The 23,280-nt window shown below is 56.0% G+C and overlaps 3 protein-coding genes across 7 annotated transcripts in view; 1 reads left to right on the forward strand and 2 right to left on the reverse strand.

Moving 5' to 3' along the window:
- The first annotated feature begins 308 nt into the window (after positions 1-308).
- TTC16 (tetratricopeptide repeat domain 16) lies at positions 309-13,499 on the forward strand. The gene is made up of 14 exons (XM_037036711.1): positions 309-390; positions 1,116-1,288; positions 1,583-1,673; positions 1,825-1,968; positions 3,014-3,114; positions 3,968-4,097; positions 6,022-6,236; positions 6,859-7,103; positions 7,447-7,588; positions 9,042-9,207; positions 9,982-10,124; positions 10,269-10,434; positions 11,931-12,015; positions 12,903-13,499. Exons 1-14 carry the CDS (start codon positions 373-375, stop codon positions 13,472-13,474), a joined length of 2,391 nt encoding a protein of 796 aa, XP_036892606.1. The 5' UTR covers positions 309-372; the 3' UTR covers positions 13,475-13,499.
- A 67-nt stretch (positions 13,500-13,566) lies between these two features.
- TOR2A (torsin family 2 member A) lies at positions 13,567-17,376 on the reverse strand. 3 transcript variants are annotated; one of them, XM_037036704.1, is made up of 5 exons: positions 17,142-17,359; positions 16,287-16,552; positions 15,370-15,545; positions 14,585-14,712; positions 13,567-14,324 (listed from the first exon to the last, which is right to left on the reverse strand). In XM_037036704.1, exons 1-5 carry the CDS (start codon positions 17,293-17,295, stop codon positions 14,080-14,082), a joined length of 969 nt encoding a protein of 322 aa, XP_036892599.1. In that variant the 5' UTR covers positions 17,296-17,359; the 3' UTR covers positions 13,567-14,079. The 3 variants fall into 3 exon arrangements, with proteins under 3 accessions (XP_036892599.1, XP_036892600.1, XP_036892601.1); XM_037036705.1 differs by lacking the exon at positions 16,287-16,552 and having other exon boundaries at positions 17,142-17,229; XM_037036706.1 differs by lacking the exons at positions 13,567-14,324; positions 14,585-14,712; positions 16,287-16,552 and having other exon boundaries at positions 15,383-15,545; positions 17,142-17,376.
- A 1,764-nt stretch (positions 17,377-19,140) lies between these two features.
- The window catches only part of SH2D3C (SH2 domain containing 3C), a 29,264-nt gene continuing 25,124 nt past the window's right edge, over positions 19,141-23,280 (reverse strand). For 2 of the 3 annotated variants that reach the window (XM_037037028.1, XM_037037029.1), the window contains exons 8-11: positions 22,731-22,902; positions 21,688-21,799; positions 21,130-21,336; positions 19,574-19,749 (exon numbers count right to left, since the gene is read on the reverse strand). In XM_037037028.1, the coding sequence (XP_036892923.1) occupies positions 19,574-19,749; positions 21,130-21,336; positions 21,688-21,799; positions 22,731-22,902 (667 nt within the window). Of the gene's footprint in view, positions 19,750-21,129; positions 21,337-21,687; positions 21,800-22,730; positions 22,903-23,280 lie in introns of all 3 variants that reach the window. The other variant, XM_037037030.1, reaches the window with a different exon arrangement.

Raw genomic sequence — 23,280 nt, forward strand, 5'->3', positions numbered from 1 at the left:
GCCCCCGCGCATTCTGTGGCGCTGCGTCACCGCGTCCGGTGGGGTTTGTTGTGTGACTGGAAGAGCCCTTGCTTTACCTCCGGTTTGGGAAGAGTGAGCCTTGTTCTGGCCCGCGCTGTAGTCCTGTCTCGCTGCGGAACCCGGCAAGTCCTCCGTACCCTGTAGCCGCAGCCTCCCTGGCTAATAAAAGTTTGCTACTCTTTTTCTGGCTCAAACATCCCTTGGCGTGTGTGTGTGGAACAGCCCTTGGATTTCGGGGGCGTGGCCAAAGGGCGGAGCCTATGAGCGTCGTGGAGATTGTGCCTAGCAACGTCTGGGCGAGGGCTGCGAGGTAGCCCACTCAGTCCCGCAGGTCTTCCTGGAAGGAGCCTCATGACAGACTCTAGAAAGGTGCGGGAGAACGCTAAAGCACAGGCAGAAGGTCGGGAGAGAAGAGACTTACACCGAGTTCACAGGAAAGGTTTTAAGGACGGGGGAGGCAGGCTTAGTTGTGCAATTCAGGAAAGTGCCAGGCCGCTGAACAGAGAACAGAGGACTTGGGACGCGTGGCCGATGCTGGCGTCCTGGCAGAGATGGCATTGGCCCAGATGAGGGGGTGAGAGAAGAGGCGGGATCTAAGAGGTCTTTAGGAAGTGGGACAGACAGGACTTGAGGACAGATGGGACAAGGGTCTCTGGCTGGCAGAGAAGGTGGACTTACCAAGATGCGAAAGCTAGAGCAGGAGTCAGGTGTGTGCTCAATTTGATCTGCTGGGTGTGGGAGTCACGCAGGATACGCTAGCAGCTGTAGGCCCCTGGAGCAGGCAGCTTGGGACAGGGTCTGAGCTGGAGACAGAGTTTTGGGTGTCAGCTGGAGAAGGGTGCTGAGGGGGGCCAGGAAGAGAGCAGTCAGTGTGAGCCTGAGAATCTTGACCCCTGACTTTGACCATAGGAGAGAGGCAGGACTGGAGGGGGGGGGCGGTCAGAACATCCCTAAGGGGAATAAGGCTGGCCGTGCACCAGACCTCGCCTGCGCCTCCGGCCACCCTCCCTTCCTGTAACACACCTGATCAGAGTGTGCACGTGGAGGGGGGTCATCTCGGAGGCCTGCTGCACCTCCCTGTCCCTTGGTTCTAGGATCCTTTGTGGCCTGAACAGGCTCCCTCACGGCCCATCCAAAAGTTGAAGGGGACTTCACTCCCACAGGAGGTCCTACAGCGCATCTTTGGGACCTGCCAGGTGTTCCGGGGCTTTGATGAGATAAAAACAAGGACCGCGGGATTAACAGTGCCCTTAAAAGTCAAGGAGTAGTGAGTGACTACCTCACCAGGGTCCCTGGTTTCTGTTCTGCCTAGCCATTGACATGCTGTGCCACTTTGGACCAGTGATTCTCCCTCTCTGGGCTTCAGTGAACTCCTGTGTAACAGGGCTCTTCTGCCTCAGTGGGTCAAAGGCTGCTGGCCAGGATGAGCTCTCAGAATCTCTGTCTACTCCTCCGGTCTCTCCACCCACCTATGTCCCACCCACTCCCACATCCCCAGCTGCATGCCCTGGGTGGTCAAGGGCAGGGCCAGCCCCTCTGCCTGTGCCGCCCATCCCCACAGCTACCACCAAGGCTACCAGTGCTTGGAGCGAGAAGAGTGGGAGTTGGCGGTGCTGTTCTTCTCCCGTGCCCTCCACCTGGACTCCAAGCTGGTGAGAGGGGGCTTGGATGGGCACAGGCAGTGCCTGTCGCACTTTCCCGATCCCTCTGTTCAGGGCCACCAAGTCCCTGCTGGTAACCGAGTGTCAAGCCTCAGGGTGAACTGTGGGGAGAGGACAGCAGCCTGGGTTTCCACTCCCTCAGGTAGACTCCTATGCCTTAAGAGCTGAAGCCTACATCCAACTCTGTGACTTCTCCTCAGCCGCCCAAAATCTTCGAAGGGCTTACTCCTTCCAGCCGGATAACACCAACTTCCTGGAGCGCCTCACCTTTGTGCTTTACCTGCAGGTGCCTCAGGGCCCACCTCACACCCAGGCCCTCCAGGTCTCCCTCTGGCTATGGGGCTTTCCTTGCTCCTGGGACTAGTTTTGACTCCCTGGGACCTCCTTGTCCCTGTGTCTGTGTGCCCACCTGCTGCCCCTCTCGTGACCTCTCCCACCTCCCTATAGGCTGACCACCAGGTCTGGATAAAGTTTTGTAACATTGTCCAACAGAACTTCCTGCGGGTGACAGTGATGTATGCTCGACTCACCACTGTCCCACCTGGTAGCCATTAGCCACGTGCAACCGCTGAGCCCTTGAAATGCTAAGTTTTTTTCATTGTTTGCTATTGTAGTGAAATGTACATAGCCACAGGCAGCTGTGCTCTGGTGTGAGACAGTACAGACCCAGAATCTAGAGGCTCTAAGCACTAAAAAGGTAATACCAGCCCCGTGTGCAACTAAAAAAATACTAACCCATAAATACCAACAAAGTCCTGATTTTTTCCATTTTAACAACTTTGATAGCTTTGTTTTTAATGTCCAGTTATTCAGTTCTTGAATACACCCAAAGCACATGCTCAGTCTGTCTGTTGGTGTGCAGAGTCTAGCACAGACACTTCTTGACCTTGGGGAAGTTACTTCACCTTCTGAGCCTCAGTTCTTTCACCTAAAAGGGGGGTGCTAGTTAGTACCAGTGAGACAGAGAGCTGAGGTTCTCAGCGCGGGGCTTGGCGCACCAAGCCCTGGTCCTGGCTGGAGCCTGTTACTGTTGGCGCTGTTGCTCTTGCCTGCCTCCCAGGCTTCGTCTATTTCTCTTGGTTCCTGTGTCTCCACATTGCTGTCCGTCTCTCACCCAGTGTTCACCTCTCACTGTTTTGTGCTGTCTCTTCCTAGCTCCGTATCTCTCTCCGTCTCTGTATCTCTGACTCTTAAAATCTCTCCAGCTCTGTGAAGACCTCTGTCCCTGTCTCTTGTGTCTCTCCCCTTCCACCCCAACGTGGCGCATGCCCTCTCGTGAGTGCTGCTGTGCCAGGGATCGAAGCAGAAGTGACTGCTCTTTGTGTCCCCAGGGCCAGTGCCTGTTTGAGCAAGGTGCCTTTCTGGATGCCCTGCACATCTTCTCGCAAGCTTCCGAGCTCCAGCCCAAGAAATCTTGCTTCCGTTACCGATGGTGAGGGTCCCCTTAGTGTCCCTGCCAGCCCCGGTTTTCCAGCAGCCCCTTCCTGTCTCTCTAGCACATAGATTTTCAACTGCCNTTCCACCCCAACGTGGCCCACGCCCTCTCGTGAGTGCTGCTGTGCCAGGGATCGAAGCAGAAGTGACTGCTCCTTGTGTCCCCAGGGCCAGTGCCTGTTTGAGCAAGGTGCCTTTCTGGATGCCCTGCACATCTTCTCGCAAGCTTCCGAGCTCCAGCCCAAGAAATCTTGCTTCCGTTACCGATGGTGAGGGTCCCCTTAGTGTCCCTGCCAGCCCCGGTTTTCCAGCAGCCCCTTCCTGTCTCTCTAGCACATAGATTTTCAACTGCCAGCGGCATGCCACAAGAATTTTTAAAATATGCAACACCTGACTGTTTAGTCAGGGGCACTGACGTCTTTCCCTTAGACTGTCAAATTAAAAAATGACTACAGCCCTGGCTGATGTGGCTCAGTCAGTTGGAATGCTATCCTGTAGACCAAAAGGTTGCGGGTTCAATTCCCCATCAGGGCACATGCCTGGGTTCCAGGTTCGGTTCCCCGGTCAGATTGATTGTTATTCTCACATCGATGCTTGTCTCTTTCTCTCTCTCTCTTCCTCTCTCTCTAGAATCGATAGATATATCCTTAAGTGAGGATTTTAAAAAAAAGCCAACACAAATTCCATCTAGTGTGGATGAATCAAAATTACACCTATTCCTTTGTCAGATCAGCAAAAAATATATATTTTTGGTGTGCTGGAGAATTTTAACAATTTGCATGGGCCCTGAGACGACAAAGGTGGGAAGTTGCTGCTTCAGCGGACAAGGCACCTTTGCTCTTTGCCCTCAGCATGGCGTGTCTCCTGGCCCTCAAACGACATGATGACTGCCTCTCACTTGTCACGGAGGAGGTGACTCATGGCACTGTCAACGCTGATGTCTACATCCTCCGGGCCAGGCTCTATAACTTCTTCCAGAAGGTAGAACAGGGAGGGCGGGGCAGGCAGCGGCCCCTCCCCCAGCCTGGGTGTCCCCCAGCACACCCCAAGATCATGTGAAGCTGCTAGGCCATGCACCTGCCCTGAAGCTGCCGCCCCATCGTGCGGCAGGACACTGTCCTCTGCGGGCAGAGGCCCCCACTGGCACTGACCGCTCAGCCGCCCGGTCAGGGGTCAGATAGCTGTTCCGCTGTCACTCAGCCCTGGCCCCGTGCCAGGTCCACGCCGGACCCCGGAAACCACAAGGCAAGAGACCTATGCCACCACTGCCATCACAGAACTCAGCCCAGGGGAGATGCCCCTAGGCAGGTAGTTGGGTGAAGGGTGATTTTAGGAGAGTATGAAGCGGCAGCCTCAGATCCACCAGATGAGGGCGCCCTCCCTCCCTCCTTCCTTCCTTCCTTCCTTTCCTTATTTGCCTCAGTGAACACTTACTAAGCAACCCCAGCCGGCACAACCCCTGGACTAGCCGCGGGGACAGACAGTACAGGGAACAGCTCAGGGGCAAGGGACACTTGGGAGTCACAAGGGAGGAGGGGAGGTTTGTGAGCGCATCAGGCGGGGCCCTGTGAGCACAGGAGGACCCTGCCTTCTCCCTGGGGGCAGTAGGAGCCTCCAGAGGGTGTCCCCGGGGGCAGCGGCCTTTCAAAAGATCCTTTTCGCCGCCAGAGGGAGCAAGCCTGGAGGACAGGTGCCTGCGGAGGAGGCGAGGTGCCCCTCAGCAGAAGGGGAGGGGGCCAGAAGAGGATGGGCAAGAAGGCAGTTCTACCATCCTTGGAAGTCAGGGCCAGAGACTAACTGGGAAGATGCATGAGGGAAGGAAGGGATCCAGAACGAGGACCGGTGTTCAGGCCTGGCCTGGGGCTTGGGAGCTGGGGCAGGACAGGCGGGGGTGGGGGTGGGGGGGTGGGCAGGGGTTCACCTCAGTTCACCAGGTGGAGCATCCTGGGGCAGTTGGAAACGTGGGCCTCCCCAGGCTGGGGGCTGGGCTTCCGTGTCCCACAGGGAGTCACCAGGGGAGTGTCCTTCAAAGGCAGGAGACTAGTAATTATGGATAATTGTTGTTGACTGTCGGGACTGTAGCCGCTCCCACCACTTCAGCCCTTGCAAATGCTTCACTCATGTTTGTCTTACAGGCTCACGATAACCCTTTCAGGAGATACAACCCCTTGTCATCTTTTCACAGATGAGGAGGGTACAGGGCTTGCTCAAGGTCACACAGCCAGTGCTCAGTGGCACCGCCCTTGAACCAAGGCCTGCTCCCAAGTCCCACCCCTAGCCTCTCCCGTGTGTCCCCTCTCCACTTCCTGGTGTCCCCACTGTTTGCTCTGCTCACCCTTCAACCAGTTACCCTGTAGGAGACGCGTGCTTGCTAAAAGTGCTTGCTGTCTGACTGACATAGACCTGCTCACCCAGTGGAAGGTATTCGCCTGGGGATGTTTTCTGCTCATGTTCAGGCCTGAATCTGTTCTTGGTCAGAGCTCTCTTGGCTTTAAAGGTCAACAAAGTGGGGAGGGAAAAGGTAGGAAGGATGTGACAGTGACCATCGGGATGCCACCCCTCTCCCACCCTGAGTGAGCCTCACCGAAATCATCCTAGGAGGCAGTCTCCCAAATCCCCTTCCACAGTAGAGACCACCAAGGCTGGCCTGGGGCCCCTGAGGCCACATCCAGAAAAAGGCCAACGGGGGTTGGGCCTAGATTGGGATTTTCCCACAGGGTCCCCTGTGCGCTTCAAGAGTCAGAAAAGGCGGAACAACAGCAAGGCAGGGCCACCAAGGATGGGTGGCTGGGTGCCCGACTGCCTGGAGAAAGGCCCCTAGCAGCCTGGAGCTCTGCTTCCCCCTGCTGGACATGGCCAGGCTCAGCTTGGCCCGTGCCCCTGATGTCACTCCTGGCCCCTGCAGCCCAACCTCTGCTACCGAGACCTGCACAGCGCTTTGCAACTGGATCCCAAGCACCCAGGGGCCAAGGCGCTGCTCAAGGTGATGGTGGACCAGGCCCAGAAGTCACATCAAGACGCCAGGACCCTAGCCGTGCAGGGCAAGCTGCAGCACGCACTGCAGTGCCTCGACACTGCCGTCGAGAACAACCCTCTGGACCCCAGCCTCTTCCTCTTCAGGTGCTGGTGGGGGAGGCGCCAGCCTTCGGCCCTACTGAGTGCTCTCAGGGAGCTCTTGAATCCATGTGGGCCTCAGTTTCCCCACGTAATCTCTCCCAATCTTTCCTTAATCCCAACTGGAGTCAAGGCATCACAGCAGGAGGCTGCAGTAGCAGCCTCGGTTAACGAGGAATCCCGGGCCCACGGGCCTGCTGCATCCAGCGCGGTGGACAAGGCTCGGATGTGACTCTTACCCCGACAAGCATTCACCACCCGATTCAGGGCCATTAAACTCCCTTGAGCCTGGGTTTTCCCATATGAGCAGTGGGGGTGAAACACCTGTGCTGTGTACAGAAAGGCCTTTGTGTGAAGGCTGGCGTGCACCTGGCTCCCCAAAAGAAAGAGGGAAGCTATTTTTGAGAAAAATAAAATTGCTAGTTACCGGCAGGTTATCTGAGTAGCACTGCACACCCCACAGGCCAAACCCAGTGAGGGTCCAGGGTCCCCCGACTCCCCCCCTCCCTCCACACACACACCGCCCCTGGCCACCTCCTCCGCAGGTCAGAGACCCAGGGCAGGCAGTGGCTTGCCCAGCCACCCCAGTCAATGGCGGTGCTTTGGCCTTCATGTCCCTTCCCCATAGGGGCACCATGTACCGACGACTCCAGGACTTTGATGCCGCCGTAGAGGACCTCCTGAAAGCGTTAGACATGATGTCCCCACACCAGGAGGACATGGTGCAGCAGGCGCAGCACCAGCTGCTGCTGGCCTACAATGACTTCGCGGTTCACTGCTACCTGCAGGGGGCGTACCAGGAGAGCGTGCTGCTGCTCAACAAGGCCCTCAAGGGCGAGCAGCAGGAGAAAGGCCTCTACATCAACCGCGGCGGTGAGCGGGGCTGGCCAGCCCAGAGCCCCTAGTCTCTCCAAGGCCTGGGCTGGGCACTTGAAGCCCCTGAGGGAGGAGGGCAGGGAGGAGGGAAAGAGGAAACATTTAAGAGTCTCAGTGACCCACAAACATACTTGGGGAAGCTTTGTCTTTGACAAACTGGCTACAGTCTAAGGACTGCTCAGAAATCAGGCACAGAATCAGGCACAGAAAGCTCTCGGCAACCGTCCACAGGTGTTACCAGCCGCCAGTTTCAGGCCCCGCCCTCCGGGGGTGGAGCAGGCTCAGCAGGGCTCCCGGACACTGGGTCCACTCAGTCCGTGTCGCCGGGTCTGGGACCCAGACTGTTTCTTTCAGCTGGGCAACCTGACCTTTGCCGAGGCGGACTACCAGCAGGCACTGGCGCTGAGCCCGCAGGACGAGGACGCTAACCTGCGCATGGGCCTACTGCAGGAGAAGATGGGTTTCTGCGAGCAGAAGAGGAGGTGTGTCCAGGTGGGGGCGGGGCCATATGCTGGGGGTGGGGCGGGGGCGGGGCCGGGCCTGGCAAGAAGCTGCATGTTGGGATCCTTGAGTCAAGATGTGTCTTGTCTCCTAAATATAGATTTTACTTTTCAAGTTTCCACTAAAAATCATTTCCTTTTTCCTGAATATTATGGTAATTGTACTTTTTATAAAAAACTGAAGTGTTCAGTAAGTTATAATTCAGAACATGAGAGCTCCTTCTAATATCCACCTCAAATGCCTCCCCACCCCCATAACTTTGGGAAAGATTCCTTTACATGGTTTCCAATGCATGTGCTAACAATGATCATTCACAAAAGGGGATCGTGCTAAATTGAGTTTTGTTCGCTTTTTTACTTCCCACGGCATCCACATGGGACACCTTCATACTCTCGTTACTGCCTGTATAGTATTCCACTCTATGGAGGAACCACAGAGGATTGCGCCTTGTGTATTTATCCACTTTACTGCTGATGAGTGGTTGGGTGCTTTCAGTTTTTTACCATAAATAACACAGTAATGAGCATTCAGAACATAAGCTTTCATGTACTTATACTAGTAACACTATAGTTGGATTGCCAAAGGTTAAATCATTGGGTTAAAGAGTGTGGAAATTTAACATTCTATATCATATTCAAACGTTCTCCAAAAACAGTGAACCAATACACATTTCTCCCTGGAAAAAGAGTTTTGGTTTCCCCAAATCTCAATAGTGGGGGGCTATTAAGGCTATTTTTCATTTTTATTTTTATTTTTAATTGATTTTTACAGAGAGAGAGAGAGAAAAACACTGATTCATTGTCCCACTTACTTGTGCATTCATTGGTTGACTCTGACATGTGTCCTCACTGGGCACTGGGCCCACAGCCTTCGTGTGTTGGGATGACACTCTAACCAACTCAACTACCAGGCCAGGGCCAAGACTATTTTTCTATTATTTATTTATTTATTTAAGATTTTATGTACTTGTTTTTAGAAAGAGGGAGGGGAAGGGAGAGAGAGGGAGAGAAATATTAACGTGTGGTTGCCTCTTGCACACCCACTACTGGGGACCCGGCCCACAACCCAGGCATGTGCCCTGACTGGGAATTGAACTGGTGATCCTTTGGTTCACAGGCTAGAACTCAATCCACTGAGCCACGCCAGTGAGGGCTCAAATTAATTTTTTAATTTTTAGCTGCTAGGTGTATGACATTCTCAGAAAGGCATTCTTTAATCCAAGATCATAAAAATTTCCACTTATATTGGGGTTTTATATTAGCATTTGAGTGCCGGGCCCATCAAAAGCGTAGCTGGTAGAAGCAGAGGAGAGGGGAACGGTGGCAGGGAGTGGAGACCAGTCTGGTTTTCCCTAGACTTCCCAGTGGAGCCCAGAAGCTGCGATTTCCCCCAGGTGGCCTAGCTCACTGCAGCCTGCGGCCCGCTCTCCCACAGGCAATTCCAGAAGGCAGAGAACCACTTCTCCAGGGCCATCCAGCACAGCCCCCAGAGGGCTCAGTACTACCTGCACCGTGCCAGGATCCGGCTGCTCACGCAGAACGTTTTGGGGGCCCGCCAGGATGTTGCCACTGCCCTGCTCCTTGACCCTAAGCAACCGAAGGTGGGTTCCTGCTGGGGGCCAGGAGGGCGGACTCCAGAGTCAATACCCCTGGCCACCTAAAGATACTCCCGGTCCCTAAAAGAAATGTGGTTCCCTAGCAACTAATAAGAGCTGCTAACGCAGAGCATTTACAGTGTGCCAGGCACTGTCCTAATCACTTCACCTTGCACGGCTCTGTCTGGAGCACTTCAGCGCCCACCAAGTGGGTAATATTATCACTTCCCAATTTATAGGCAAAGAAGGCAGGGCTCAGAGAAGCCAGTTCCCTTGGCCCGGGTCACACAGCTTAAAGGTTAGACTCTGATCTGCCTGGCTTCAGAGCCCGTAGCTAGACCCACACTGGCAGTGTCCTCTCTCCGAATAGCTCCTTTCTCATGGTCTCCTCACAGTTCAGGGGCAAAAAGGTCCAGCCCTTTGAAAACAACAATTTGCTCTGACTGGTGTGGCTCAGCGGATTGAGCACCAGTCTGCGAAGTGAAAGGTCGCTGGTTTGGTTCCCAGTCCCAGCACATGCCTGGGCTGTGGGCCGGAGCCCTAGCTGGGGGCGTTGAGAGGCAACCAAGCAATGTCTCTCGCACACCGACGTTTCTCTCCCTCTTCCTACCTCCCTTTCCCTCACTCCATATGTAAATAATGATTAAAAAAAACAAAAACAATTTATAAACTCTTTCTTCTCCAGCCCTGTAAAGGGACTCTGCAGGGGCCGAGAAGCCCCCTTTCCTGGTGGCCCCTGCCCTGGTCCACACCTCACTCTGGTCACCCCTCTCCTGGCAGCTGCTTCCGCTGATGACTGACCTCTTCTCGGGCATGTCGGCGGAGGAGGTGCTTGGCACCCAGGTGGCCCACCTGGCCAGGCTGCAGCTGAGTCGGGCGGTGGAAAGCAGGCTGCAGGCCAGCATCTCTGAAGGCATCCTGGGGTAATTTCCTCAAGCAGGAGTGGGAGTGACTGGGGCTCGAGGCTCCTCTGGCCCCAGCTGCTCCCTCAGGCCACTGTCCTGTCCTGGGGGTGGTGGGGCGAATCAGGGAGACTCACCCGGTGCTCTGGGGCCACGGCTGGGCAGGCAGCTCAGGAGGCGGGAACTGGAGCGCCAGAAGGCCCGGGCCCTGCAGCTCTCGTGGAAGCAGGAGCGCCCTTTGCAGGAGCCCTCCGAGGAGTCGGGTTGCCCTCCCCAGGCCCTGCAGGCCGAGCCCAAACACCTGGAGGAGGCCAAGGGCCCCAAGGAAGAGGTGAGTGGGCCGCACGCCAAAGCCTTTGAGGTCCATTGGGTGGGGAATGCACCCAAGGCAGGGCTGAGGGGGGCAGGCTGGCCAGAGGCTGGCTTCCAGGCCTGGCTGTGCCGCTGCTCAGCTGTGTGACACGGGCTGGGGATCTCTTGCTGTGAGGTCGGGTGGAACCAGCAAGGGGTCCCCCCAGGGAGTGCACCTGAGGACGAGGCCCCTCCCAGCAAGGACTTCTCACACCCTGCCCACACTCACCCTCACAAATGCTGCTGTGCGCACTGGCCACTCCTGCCAGAGTTTCCTTAACCATGAAATCCAGGTCTAAAAACTGTGTGGAGTGTAATATACAGAAAAGCCCAGAAATCATAAATGAACTGCTTGATGAATTTTCAAACTGAACACACCCATGGCATCATTACCCACATCCAGAAAGAACACTCCCCACCAGAAGCGCCCCCTCCCCCTTCGAGGCCCCTCCCTCAGCCCACCCCATGCCACCTAACACCAAAGGCAGCGCACTCGGTACCCGTCGTTGGGGACAGTCTGTGTGCCTCCCGGCGCCGCTCCCTGCGTTAGTGTCTGTGACACACACCTGGGCCGACTGCGCATTCTCACTGCCGTGGAGAATTCTCTCCCGTGACTACCCCGCAGTTCACTCCCCACTCCGCTGCTGGGAGACAGCGTGTAAACCAGGGTGCCAACCAGCGTGCCGTGCCAAGGATACTTTACATGATTGAAGAAAATGGGGTCCCAGAATCCTGTGCCATAAATGGAAAAGGCTAGTTCGACATTTGTCTAGCTCACAGAAGAATAAGAAAATACAGAACTTCGGTGTGCCCCATGAAGTCATCGTGAGCCCCTCCCTCGGGGAGGCACTGGGCTGGCGCCTGCGCATTAGCGCTGCTAGTGCTCTGCACGTCTGCCCGCTCCCCCGGGGGCCGCAGGTGTGGACCCGCCAGAGGAGACCAGCGGCCACAGACCCGGATTCAAGCCCAGCTTCTCCTTCGCTGAGTGCCCTGGGCAGGCTGCTTAGGCGCTCACAGCCTTGGTCCCTGGTCTGTGAAACGGTGATAGTGGGAGTTTCCCCCGTAGACTTGGGGAGGATGAAATGGGGTAAGACGCGTGAAGCATGGAGAAGCCCCTCAGTCCCTCAGCGGCCAGTCCTGGGGGGTCACCGCACTTCACAGTTTACAGAAGCCTGTTCTAGATTTGAAGGAATTTCCATTTTGCAGATGGGGACACTGAGGCCCATGCTATCTCTCTGACACTGCCTTGCTCACAGCAGCATGCCTGTATGGGCCACTCCCCTTCCTGTCCAGTCTCAGCCTCTCCCTGTCCCCTGCCCCCCTTACCCGCCAACAGCCCAAATCTGGGAGCCCTGAGAAGCTCTAAGCTCAAGGGGACCAGTCACTGAAGGTCCCAACGTCTGCTGGCCTTCCAGAGCTACAGCCACTGGCCCCGGGCTCCCTGCGGCCTGACTGCCCAGCCGTCTCTTGCCCTAGGAGAAGCTGGAGCCTGTTCCTAGCGAGGCGAGGTCCCCGTCCGACAGCTACGCCAACCAGACCTCTTCAGACTCCATCTTGGGCTGTGAGTCCCCCATGCTCCTGCCAGGCCCGTGAGCCAAAGCAGCAGAATGGGCAAAGGTTAGGGGTCAGAGACTCCCTGGCCTGGTGTGAGTGTGGGCTCCATGTGACTCTAAAGCAGGAGTACAGTCCCACCTTCGCAGGGGGCGTGCTGAGCCCCCAGGGAGGTGATGCCCGGCCCAAGCCTAGACCGGCTTTCCTGACAGCCCCTCACTTCCGCCTCAGGCCAGTCTCCCCTCTGCCCCCTTACTCTTCCCTGAAATAAGCCCATAAATCCTGTGCATGTCCACAGGTCTTTTACCTGATTCTTCCAGGCACTAGCATGGAAGGGACAAAAGCCAACACCCAGGAATGCTGCTCCTAACAGAGTCTCAGGGACAGGTGTGAGTGGTCCAGGTTAGGGACAAAAATAGCGGTGGCTGGCCCTGTCCTTCTCCAGTGCCGTTCAACCAGCCTTGGAGTCCTGGGGCTGGGCTCTGCCACACACCAGTCACAGGCATGAATGGCCCAGTCCCTGCCCTGGGGAGCTTTGGTCCGGAGGGGAAAGAGGCATGCAGGTAGAGAGACAACCAGGACAGTGTAGACGCACGCTGGACGGCTGCGGGTGCCTGAGGCCCCTGTGGGGGTTGGAGAGGCTTTAGGACCTGAGGGAGGAACAGGGGTTAGTGGAGTGTGGGAAGGGTGGAGTGCAGGCTGTTGGCTGTGGCTGGATTTGGAGGGCAGGGAGCGGTGGCCGAGGGCCGGTGGGCTGCCGGGCCGCTGGGCTCTAGCAGGCCTTCCCCTTGGCCGTTCGAGGCCTCTGGGGTGCAGGCAAGGGTGAGGCTTAGAGCCTCCTTCCTGAGCTGCCCAGGGTGAGGGGCCTGAGGGTTGCACTCGGCACACCCTTCGCAGTCAGGACCCTGCCGACCTCGGAGATAGAGACATCCACCAGCTGTCAGGAGTACAGGAGCACCACAGCCTCCACTGGGACCCTCACGGATTCCTCCCTGCTGAAGGCTCAGCCCGCAGACGTGGCTACCCACAGGGAAGCCCTAGTCCTGAGCCGCCGCTTTAAGAAAACTAAGGCCACTCAGAGCCAGAGCCAGAGATCCAGCAAGAGAGGGGCCACACAGAGCCAGAGTCACAGGCCCAGCAAGACCGAGGCCATCCAGGGCCCAGGGCAAAAGCCCAGCAAGACCAAGGCTACCCAGGGCCCAGGGCAAAAGCCCAGCAAAACCGAGGCCACCCAGGGCCCAGGGCAAAGGCTCAGAAAGACCAAGGCCGCCAGAGATCCAAGGCAGAGGCTCAGAAAGACCAAGGGTGCTCACGGCCAGAGCTGGGGACTGATCCGAAGTTCCAGCAAGACCAAGGCTTTCTATGACCCCAGTAGTAGCCCCGGCAATACTGAGGCCACCCAGGACCTGAGCCAGAACCCCAGCAAAATCCAGCAAAGCCCCAGCTCTGACAGCCCCACTGTTCTCTGAAGGGGCCACCAAGCCCCTCCCTACTTGCTGGAGAGGGAAAATATTCTACCGAAGTCACACTCAGCAACGAGAAACCTCAACCGACATTACTGTGGTCCCATGGCTAAGTTTATTTGTTCTCTTCTTTTACAAAATTAAAAACTTTAAAAACTAGGCTCAAGTGGTAGCTGGAGCCCCTCCATTCGTGGAGACTGAGAGGTCTCAGCCTGGCTTTACCATCGGGGACTCGGGGGGAGAGGTGCGGTGGGAGCACGGTCCGAGGTAAAGGCTAAGGAGGGAGGGAGCGCTGGGAGCCACTGTCCCTGAGTTACAATTCACATTTTAAGGAGGCTCAGGCCAGAGGGCAAGGTCAAGGTTCATGGAGGTGCTGGGGTGACCGGCACTTTCCCCTGGGGAAGGAAGCAAAGGCCAAGATGTCAGACCAGTTAAGAGGCCAGGGCTCACCCTGGCCCTCTGTCTCGGCCTGGCCGACCCTTCTCATCTTTCATTTGTGCTCTGGGCCCCGCTCTCCGGGAGGCTCAGGACCAGGGTCCCTCTGGCAGAGGCGCCTGGGGTCCCTGCATGGCCTGGCCAGGCAGAGAAGGGCAAGGATGCCACCTGCAGAGTCAAAGGAAGAAGGCAATTCGGGAAGCCACAGTCTTGCAGCCGGTGGAGGAAAACAGCTGCTCGTCCTCAGGAAAGAAGGTGGTGCTGTCCAGCACAGCCTGGACAGCCTCCTCCCTGGGCTCCAGGCCCAGCTGGGCCAGCTCGTTGAGCACGCAGTGCCGCACGTGGTGTCTCTGGAGCGGCAGGAAGGGCACCAGGGCGTCCAGGAGATGCTCTTCCACGATGCCCGAGCGCCAGAAGCCATCTGCAGGAAGGGACGACGAGAAAAAGAGCTGTGCTTCACAGAAGCTGGGCTGCTGTCCCCGCGAGGCCAGTGTAGGTTTGTGACTCTCAGCCCCCTTCTGGGCTCAAGGCTCAAGGAGGCTGTGTGACAGCCGGGAGCACCAGAGCCCGGCCTGCGACGTAGTGGGTCAATGAGCAGAGTGTCAGACTCTGGTCCCACGGGCCTGGGTGTGAGGCCCAGCCTGCTGAGGCCACCCGGGTGGGGCCCTGACCCGAACTCACGCTGCGGGTTGTCCAGCACAGCCCGGGAGATAGCTGGCTCTAGCTCCTGCAGGCGGATGTCCTCACGGTCCCGGCGGCTGCGCCATGCCTCCAGTACCACCTGGTTGATCTGCTCGCCTCCAGTGTTGCTAAAACCATGGGGACCCAGGCCAAGACTCAGGCAGTGAGGAGCAGGATTTGGCCCTGCTTCCCACATGCCACCTAAGACAATCCGAGCCTGGGGGTCCAGCTCAGTGCCAGCAGGAGCCAACCAGCCAAAAACACGCCAGCAGAAGCACTTCCCCTCTCCAGAGCCTGGGTCCACAACCGTGACCCCTGGAGATTCACCTACAGGCGCCGAAACATTTCCCTGTTCCTCCGCTGACTTCCCCTCGCCCAGCCTCTAGGAGGACGGAGGACAGAGGACAGCCCTGCCGTACAGAGAGGAGGTGGGAGCTCAGAGAGTTGGAGTTGTTGGCGGGAGGAAGCGCAGTGAGGACTCTTAACGGTGGGACTAGAGCCCTAGTTCTGTTTCTCCCAGGCCACAAAAAGAGGGAAAACTCTTGACCCAGTGGGACTTCCACAACGAGATGGTGAGGACCAAAAGGACTGAGCCCAGAATAGGCTTTGAGATTATCGAAGGGGGAGTCAGCCACCTGGAATGGCAGGGTCACTATCGAGAGGGTGAAGGGCTTTGGGAAAGCCTGGGCCCAGGGGGACAGGCCTCTGCTGTGAGACAGCAGGACTGGATGGTGGAGACCCCTAAGTGCCCCCACCACTATGCCCACTGCCCAGCGGCACCCCACCTGATGAAGATGAAGATGGCTTTCCGATAGTTGGTCCCGTACACAACCCAGGAGGAGCCCAGGAAAGGTCGCAGGACCTCCATTAGGCCTGGGGACAGCTTGTCCATCTCATCAAAGAGGAAGAGGGAGCGGCCACAAACAGTGAGGTTCCCCTGGACCCAGCTCTTCAGGTCCTTCTGCGGGAGACAGGCAAGAGTCTGAGGGGACTGCGGCTCCTCTCCCGGCCCCACTGCTTCCCAAGGCGAGAACTAACCCCCTTTCCAGGAAGACAGGGTCTCGCAGAAGGCACTGACCCCTTAATGTGACTGGTGGCAAAACTGTGGCCCTGGGAGGGGCAGAGACCAGCCCACGCTCCAACAGCAAATCCGCAGGACATGACACCTGTCTGCAGGATGCCTTCCCGACACCTGTTGCTTTCCACAAAAGGGGGAGGCTCCTTCCTGCTGTTGTGAACTTCCTCAGCCATTTTGACAGGTGAAACAGATCAGCCTGCGAAGTACCTTGTAACCAATAACTGCAATACTAATGGTAGTAGTAGTAGTAAGAGCTAGTATTTACTAAGTACTTACTCTGAGCCTCAAATTGGGGCTAACAGAGAGAAGACAGTGCAGACTGTCTGGCAAAGGTTAAGTGCTCAATTAATTAATACCTGTAATTATATAATCCCATGTCCTTCACAACAAACCTGGCAGGCAGGTACCATTATGCTCTCCCACCACCCAGGAATTAAAGTGAGAACTAACTCCCTGCCAGGCAGAATGGCACCAACCCAAGCTCTGTTCCAGATGCGTCCTGAAGGCTAGCTCCAACTGGCTGTGTGGCCTGGAGCAAGTGAGTCCCCCTCTCTGTGCTTAGGACTCACTCCCTAGGGTACGGCACCCGGTGATGCAGAATGATCCAAGATGGAACCAGCCTACCTTGTAGCGCTCCAAGTGGCTGGGATGGGGGAAGTGGAGGACGGGGGAGAAGTGGTGCACATAGGGGCTGCGGAGGCCACCCCGGAAGAGGTAGTGTGCCAGCAGGGAGCTGACATAGGACTTGCCGGTGCCTGTCCAGCCATGCAGGGAGAGGACCAAAGGCTTAGTGGGGGCCGGGTCCTGCACAAAGGCCTTCAGTGCCTTCACCACCAGCGCCCTGGCCAAGTGCTGGCCTGCCAGGTGCTGGGCCAGGTCACACTCCAGACCTAGGGCCGCAAGAAGGACAGTGTCAGAGCCAAGGACACGCCTCCACCACAGAAGAGGTTCATGGGGGTAGTGATATCTGGAACCTGGCCTAGGGATGGATCTCTGTGGTCTGGGATGGTTTCGGGATGTCTGCGGGAAGCAAAGGGGGCCCTTGGGGTCTCTGGCAGCAGAAGCCACCCATAGGCCTGATTCAGCTCGGCAGCGCCCCCACCAGGCCTCCCTCTGAATTGCGCTCAGCCCTAAATAGGTGCGAAATGTCAACAGGGTCTGCCCGCAGAACCCTCTGCCCATCCCCAAAGCAGGCTTCTCTCCTGACAGCCCTTCCACTGTGAAGGCCTAAACCTCTCCGCTGTCAAAGGCCTAAAGGCTCCGCTGTCAAAGGCCTCTCTCCCAAACGGGCATCTCCAAACCCTCGCCCCAAGTCCCGTGCCCCGGCCTGTCAAATGTCCCTCAGCGCCAGGCCCACTTCCGGCCCTGACCGTCTAGAAGCCTACGGGTTCCGCCCTTCGGATCTACCCTTCAGGTCCGGTCCCGGCGCAACGCCGGAGTCCGTGGGCTCTCGGGTCTCCCCTCCCCTTCGCTCCTCACCCTGGAAGTCGGGCTGGAAGTCACATTCGCAGAAGGTGCCGAAGTTGCAGCGCAGCGAAGTCAGGTCCCAGGCGGCAGCCGCGGCCGAGACCAGCCCGAGCAGCCCGAGGAGGAGTGAGCCCCAGGGCCGGCAGCCACGCGTCTCGGCCGCCATCCAGGAGCCGGACGAGCTGGGTCTGGGGCGGCCCACCGCCTCATGAACTACAGCTCCCGGCGTGCATCGCTTCGCGGCATCCACCTCCCTTCGCCTACAGCTCCCGACTGCCCTCTCGCCCCGCTCAAAGGCCCGCCCAGTCGTCCCGCAGCAGGTCCGGAAGATAACCTCCAGGGGGAGCCCGCGACCTGTCCAACCCGGGACGGCGGGCCGCGTTTCCATGGCCACGGTAACCAGGGTACCATCATAGTAGCTCCAAAAAAATAATACAGAATTATTACCACAAGAGGGATGTAACAATTGTAGTGAAAACTTGTGCGGCCCCCTACACCTTGCAAAGCTCCTTTTTCGTATTTTTTTCTTCAAGAACTCTCACTAATAGCTTTTGAGCACCGACTGTGCCGTTAGTGTTAGGTTGCCTTACAAATCTTGTAATACGATAACAGGACCTGTCATAAAGAGAAGCTGTGGCATTTCAATGAAATACAGGCACATAAAAATGTTTTGGCTCAAAGTAATCAATAAATGATCGTTGACACCCATTATGTATGAGTCATACATACATATGTATGAAACTGGTTCCTTATGTGCTACTATGCCCTAAAGGCTGGGACGCAACCGTAAGAGACCGATTCTATTACTGTTCCATTTTGCCGAGGTGGAAATTGGGACCCCAGGGGTTAAGCCCCACTCGTATCCAAGGTTGCTCAGCTAATAAACAATAGAACTGAACCCAAGTCTGGCTGCCACCAAAGATCGAAGGCACTATGTTACCCAGCCTCTCACAGAGGAGTCATAGGGGGAAGAAACCCAGACATCCCAAATTCAGTGAACGGGCTCCCCGGACTTCTGGCCTGGCGTGCAGTCGTGTTGGTCATTGGTCCCCACTGACTACCCCCGCCTCCTACGGCATCAAAACAACTATGTTCATGTCCCTTTTCAAAGACCTCCTGCCCCACTCAACACACACACACGAATTCTGGGACCACGTTTCAAAGCCTGAAAAGAAATGAGTTCCGACTATTGAGGAGAGAGAAAAACTCCAGGTCAGGATGTCTGGGTTCCAGGCTTCCTCATTCTGCTGCTCTGACCCAAGTCACAGTTCTTAAGTTTTCCAGAGGGGAGGTAGAACCCTAGATTCCAAAAAGCCCTTCCACCCCAAACATCTGGGATCCTTGGTTGTACATTTGCGGGAACCTCTGCTCTGGCAGAGGTTGGGAATGGGGCAGGGGCAGGGAATGGGGTAGGAGGGGGGCGGGTCAGTATTTCTCCCACTGGTGGGAACTGGCTGTCTACCTCCCCCACTGTTTGCAAACTCCTCCAGGACAAGTATTTAGTATTGGCAGAAACTCTAGCTCCTGGTATAATCTGAAATGTCCCAGGTACTAACTAAAATACAGTATTTTGCCATGTATAATACACACTTTTTTGCCCAAAAATTTTAAAAGATTTTATTTATGTTTAGAGAGAAGGGAAGGGAGAAAGAGAGAGAAATATCAGTGCGTGGTTGCCCCTTGTGTGCACCCAACTGGAGACCTGGCCCACAACCCAGGCATGTGCCCTGACTGGGAATCGAACCGGCAACCATTTGGTTCACAGGCCAGCCCTCAATCCACTGAGCCACACCAGCCAGGACTTGCCCAAATTTTTGAGGGAACAATAAGGATGTGCATTATACATGGGTCCAATAATCCTGTGTATAATGCACACAAAACATGGGTGTGCATTACACATGGGAGCACATTATACACAGCAAAATATGGGTATCTATTGAGTGAATTCTTTCCCCTTTCACCTAAGAAAAAGATGCCTTCTTCCATCCCAAGTTCCCCTGAGAGAGAGAAAAAAGATTCATAAAAGTTTATTATATGAAAGAAAGACCATGGCTTCTGTACATCTATTTACAGAACAGAAAGACTTATTTACAGCCAGATGGAGGCCTTGGTGTTGGTGGGGAGCAGATGCCTGGAGAGAGTGAGGCGGCGTGAGGAGCCTCCCACAGCTCAAACAGAGGGCACCTCAGCAGGAAGGGGGAAGCAGAAGCCGGGGGTAGGACCAAGGGTTCCGGTTCTTCCTGAAGGGAGGTTTGGTGAGCGTGTAGCTGGTGGGACAGAGCCCAGGGTCCATGCAGAGCCCTGGAGGCGCAAGGAAAATCCTGGCGTTGAGCCCAGAACATTCTTGGGCTGATCACAGTGTCCCTGGGGTGCTCTGGGGAAAGGTCCATGCCCCTCTGTCCCCGACGCTGCCCGCAGCTGCAGAGGGGAAGGGTCCATGGGGGTCACAGCTCGCTGGAGCGGATGGCAGGCTCCAGTTTGTGGGACAGGGCGGTGAGAACCTTGTCGAACTTCTCGTAGCGCCGGGCCTGGCTGCTGTTGGCACCCTGGCTGCCCCAGAGGAGGCGCATCTGGAACTCAGTGCTGAACACCTCCAGAAGCTCGGGCCGGGCCTGGAACCCTGCGGGGAGGGGCACAGGGGTTAGGGGCCCACCATCCAGCTGGGGAGGCTGGGGCTCTCGCCAGAGCCGCCACGTCCCTCTGGGCCCCCTCAGGGACCCCTCTCCCCCCAGCTCTGCCAGAGGTTCAGCAAGGTTTATTGATAAACAGGGCCACACATTTTAGTTCCTAGTCTTTGCCCTGCTATTTGTCACATCAAATTTAAAAATGACTAGAAGAGAGAATATTAATGTTAATTGGAGGGATGACTTGGGTATTTTTTTTCTTTTGTATTTTTCTGTAAGTTCCAAAATCTTTCCCAAGAAACGTACACATTTTGGCCCTGGCTGGTATAGCTCAGCGGATTGAGCGCAGGCCTGCGAACCAAACAACCGCAGTTCGATTTCCAGTCAGGGCACATGCCTGGGTTGCAGGCCAGTTCCCAGCAGGGGACACATAAGAGGCAACCACACATTGATGTTTCTCTCCCTCTCTCCTTCCCTTCCCCTCTAAAGATAAATAAATTAAAATCTTTAAATAAATAAATAAATAAATAAATGAATAAAAGAAACATAATCATTTTATAAGTGAATGAAAAAAATAATGTTTTTTTCTTTCTGAAGAAGAAAAAAGTCAGGAAAGACATCTACCAGAATGCTCAGAGGCAAACACATCAGCATTTACCTCTGGGTAACTGGGTGATTTTTTAAAAACATTTTACTTATTTATTTTTAGAGAGTGGGGAAGAGAGGGAGAAAGGGAGAGAAACATCAGTGTGCGGTTGCCTCTCAATGTCCCCAACTGGGGACCTGGCCTGAAACCCAGGCATGTGCCGTGACTGGGAATTGAACCAGCAACTGTTTGGTTCACAGCCCAGCACTCAATCCACTGAGCTGCAACAGCCAGAGCTGGGTGATTTGTTTTTTTTACCTTGTTTTTGCTCAGCTTTAATTTCCAGTTTGTCTGCACTGAACTTTCATGGCTTTAATGCCTAAAGCAGTAAAGACAGCTTCTCTGTAGCCACTGCCTCTGCTCCTTGCACAGGAAAGCTCTACCTTTGGACCACACTGAGAGCCCCTGGAGGGCAGGGCAGGTCTGTGTCAGCCCCAGGGCACCAGGCCCAGCAAACAACCTTGTGAGGTCGGCCTGTGAGGACGCCATGTCACAGATGAGAAAACTGAGGCTCGGAGGAACTGAAACACACAGCTATGACGCTCTTTGAATCGTGTGTGTCCACCTGGCACCTGCCACTAACAACAACTGCTTGTTGAGTGAGGAAGAAAAGGGATGAGAAAAATAAGTCAGGGAGACAGGGCAGGAAAGAGGGGCAGAGAAACAGGAATGGGCCTTTGGAGAGCCAGTGAGTGGAGGGAAGCCCAGGCCTGAAGGCCCCGTGACTCACCCTGCAGCTTGACCTCGGCGTTGGTGTGGTACAGGCCTCCGTGGTGTGCCACCGTGCGGGCGGCCTCCAGGTGTGCTAGCACCACCTCCACCCCGTGCTCCGTGCTGCCCCAGGGCTCGGGGCCCTCTGCCGGGGCCGAGTCACACTCCAGCAGGGTGATGAGTGGCAGTACATGAGGGAACGTGGTGTTGCTCAGCGGCGGGCCTTCTGCAGAGAGGGAGACAGCAAGCTCTTAGAGACCCCGGAGGGCTTTGCTGCCCACTGTGCTCCTGGAAACTGAGATGCAGGAGGGGCAGGGTGTGGCCTGCTTGAGGTCCCAGAAAGTCCCCAGGGCTCCTAACTCCTGGACAGTCCTCTCCTTTTAGATCCCCTCAACTAAATCCCCTGCTGCAGGGGCTGAATCCAGCCAGCGCACACAGTTGCCAGGTGCGGAGTGAGTGCAGGAAGAGCTTGCAGAGTTCAGTCAAGCTCTCACCATTGTCCACATGGGGAAAGTCTCTGCTGGCCCAGAGAGGGCCGAAACCTGTGCAAGGTCACACAGCAACGTGGGGGAGGTACCTTTGCCCTCATTGAGGCTCTTGAGAAATGGCTTGAGCTTCTTCTCATAGAGGATGGCACCCTCCGTGTGTCGCTGCCGCAGGGTCATCCACGTCTGCTCCAGCCGGGCAATCTGGGGAGACCAGTTGTGTGTGAGCAACCAGCCAGGGAAGGGGCCCGCAAGAGGCCACAAGCCACCCTGCTGAGTAGACGCCCAGATGTGGTGTCACTGCTCAGGCACCAGAGCGGTGCTAACTGACTTCCTCTCCCAGATCCTCAAGGAGCCCTCGCAACAACCCATTTTACAGATGAGGGATCCAAGGCTCAGAGAAGGGAATCACGTGCCCAAGGACATTCCATAGATGGCAGAGCTGGGAGCTGAACCACTGCCTTCAGGACCCTGCAGTCACTGTTTGGTGTTTTTTTTTTAAAGATTTTATTTATTTATCTTTAGAGGGGAAAGGAAGGAGAGAAGGAGAGAAATATCAATGTATGGTTGCTTCTCGTGAGTCCCCTGCTGGGAACTGGCCTGCAACCCAGGCATGTGCCCTGACTGGGAATGGAACTGCGATCGTCTAGTTCGCGGGCCCACACTCAATCCACTGAGCTACACCAGCCAGGGCCTGCAGTCACTGTTTACCAGGCACAGGAGAGGAAGTGTGGTGCGATGAGGTTGCAGCTCTGAAATGAGACAGACCTGGTTCAAATCCCACCTTTTTTGGCCTTTGACTGTGTGGCCTTAGGCAATCACTGCTCTGCCTCAATTTCTCCAAAAGCAAAATGGGGACGATAAAGACATTCACCTCATGAGATGTTTGGAGGAGTCAGGGCTTGTGAAGTACTTAGTGTAGTGTACAGTAAGTGCTCACTCAGTGACAGCTGTTTCGTATTTGTTTATACTCCTGTAATGCACCTCACTCACTCTACAGCGGGGAGGCTGAGGCCCAGAGGAAAGGGAAGACCTGGTCTTGGAACAGGTCAGCCCTAGAGAACTCACCTCTTCCACACCCCAGGACCCTTTAAGACAGTCTACTTGAACCCCCTCTGCGTGGGTCCCTCTGTACCTGGGCCATATCCAGGGCGCCCATGACCGCGGCGAAGCTGAACATATTGCCCATGGTCCCCCGGAGCTCAGCCGCTAGCTGGATGGTCTTGTGCAGAAGCGCTGCCCGCTCCTCCGCAGAGCCAGTGCAGCCCAGGATGTCCACAGCCAGCATGATGGACATGGTGTGGAACCTGCCGGAGAGGCCAGGTGAGGGGGGACCAAGGACCCACAGTGGCGGGGAGGGCTCGTGGAGAGTAGAGACCAAACTGGGAGTTTGTAAAGGATCAATGAGATTAGTGGGCGCTACCGGGGTGAGAAAGCTGATGGGCGGGGCCAAGACTCATGGACTGTGATTGGTCAAAAGGATGCAAAGGTGCGTTCCTAAAGGACTTAGTCTTGGGAAACCAGAATTGCTCGGGGCTGATAACGACAAGTTGCGATTGGTCAGTGGGAAAGGGGGCGTGTCCAGAAGCCCTGGGAGCCAGGTAAGAGACTGTGATTGGCCAACTTGGCCAAAGCAAAAGGTCAGAGGGCGGGAGGAGGGGGAGGCCGCAGGTCGGGGATGGGGG

This window comes from Sturnira hondurensis, unplaced genomic scaffold (genome assembly GCF_014824575.4).
Source record: "Sturnira hondurensis isolate 20B ecotype Veracruz unplaced genomic scaffold, ASM1482457v3 Scaffold0022908, whole genome shotgun sequence".
Classification (NCBI taxonomy): Eukaryota; Metazoa; Chordata; class Mammalia; order Chiroptera; family Phyllostomidae; genus Sturnira; species Sturnira hondurensis.

Bases quoted from the DNA above. Each gene is read 5' to 3' on its own strand.
- TOR2A (XM_037036704.1), bottom strand. From the start codon at position 17,295: ATGGCGGCCGAGACGCGTGGCTGCCGGCCCTGGGGCTCACTCCTCCTC. The intron at 16,553-17,141 runs GTGAGGAGCGAA...TTGCGGCCCTAG, and splicing joins CTTCCAGCCCGACTTCCAGG to GTCTGGAGTGTGACCTGGCC. The intron at 14,713-15,369 runs GTGGGGTGCCGC...CCATGGTTTTAG, and splicing joins GCCATCTTCATCTTCATCAG to CAACACTGGAGGCGAGCAGA.
- TTC16 (XM_037036711.1), top strand. The intron at 3,115-3,967 runs GTGAGGGTCCCC...CTTTGCCCTCAG, and splicing joins TCTTGCTTCCGTTACCGATG to CATGGCGTGTCTCCTGGCCC. The intron at 7,589-9,041 runs GTGTGTCCAGGT...GCTCTCCCACAG, and splicing joins TTCTGCGAGCAGAAGAGGAG to GCAATTCCAGAAGGCAGAGA.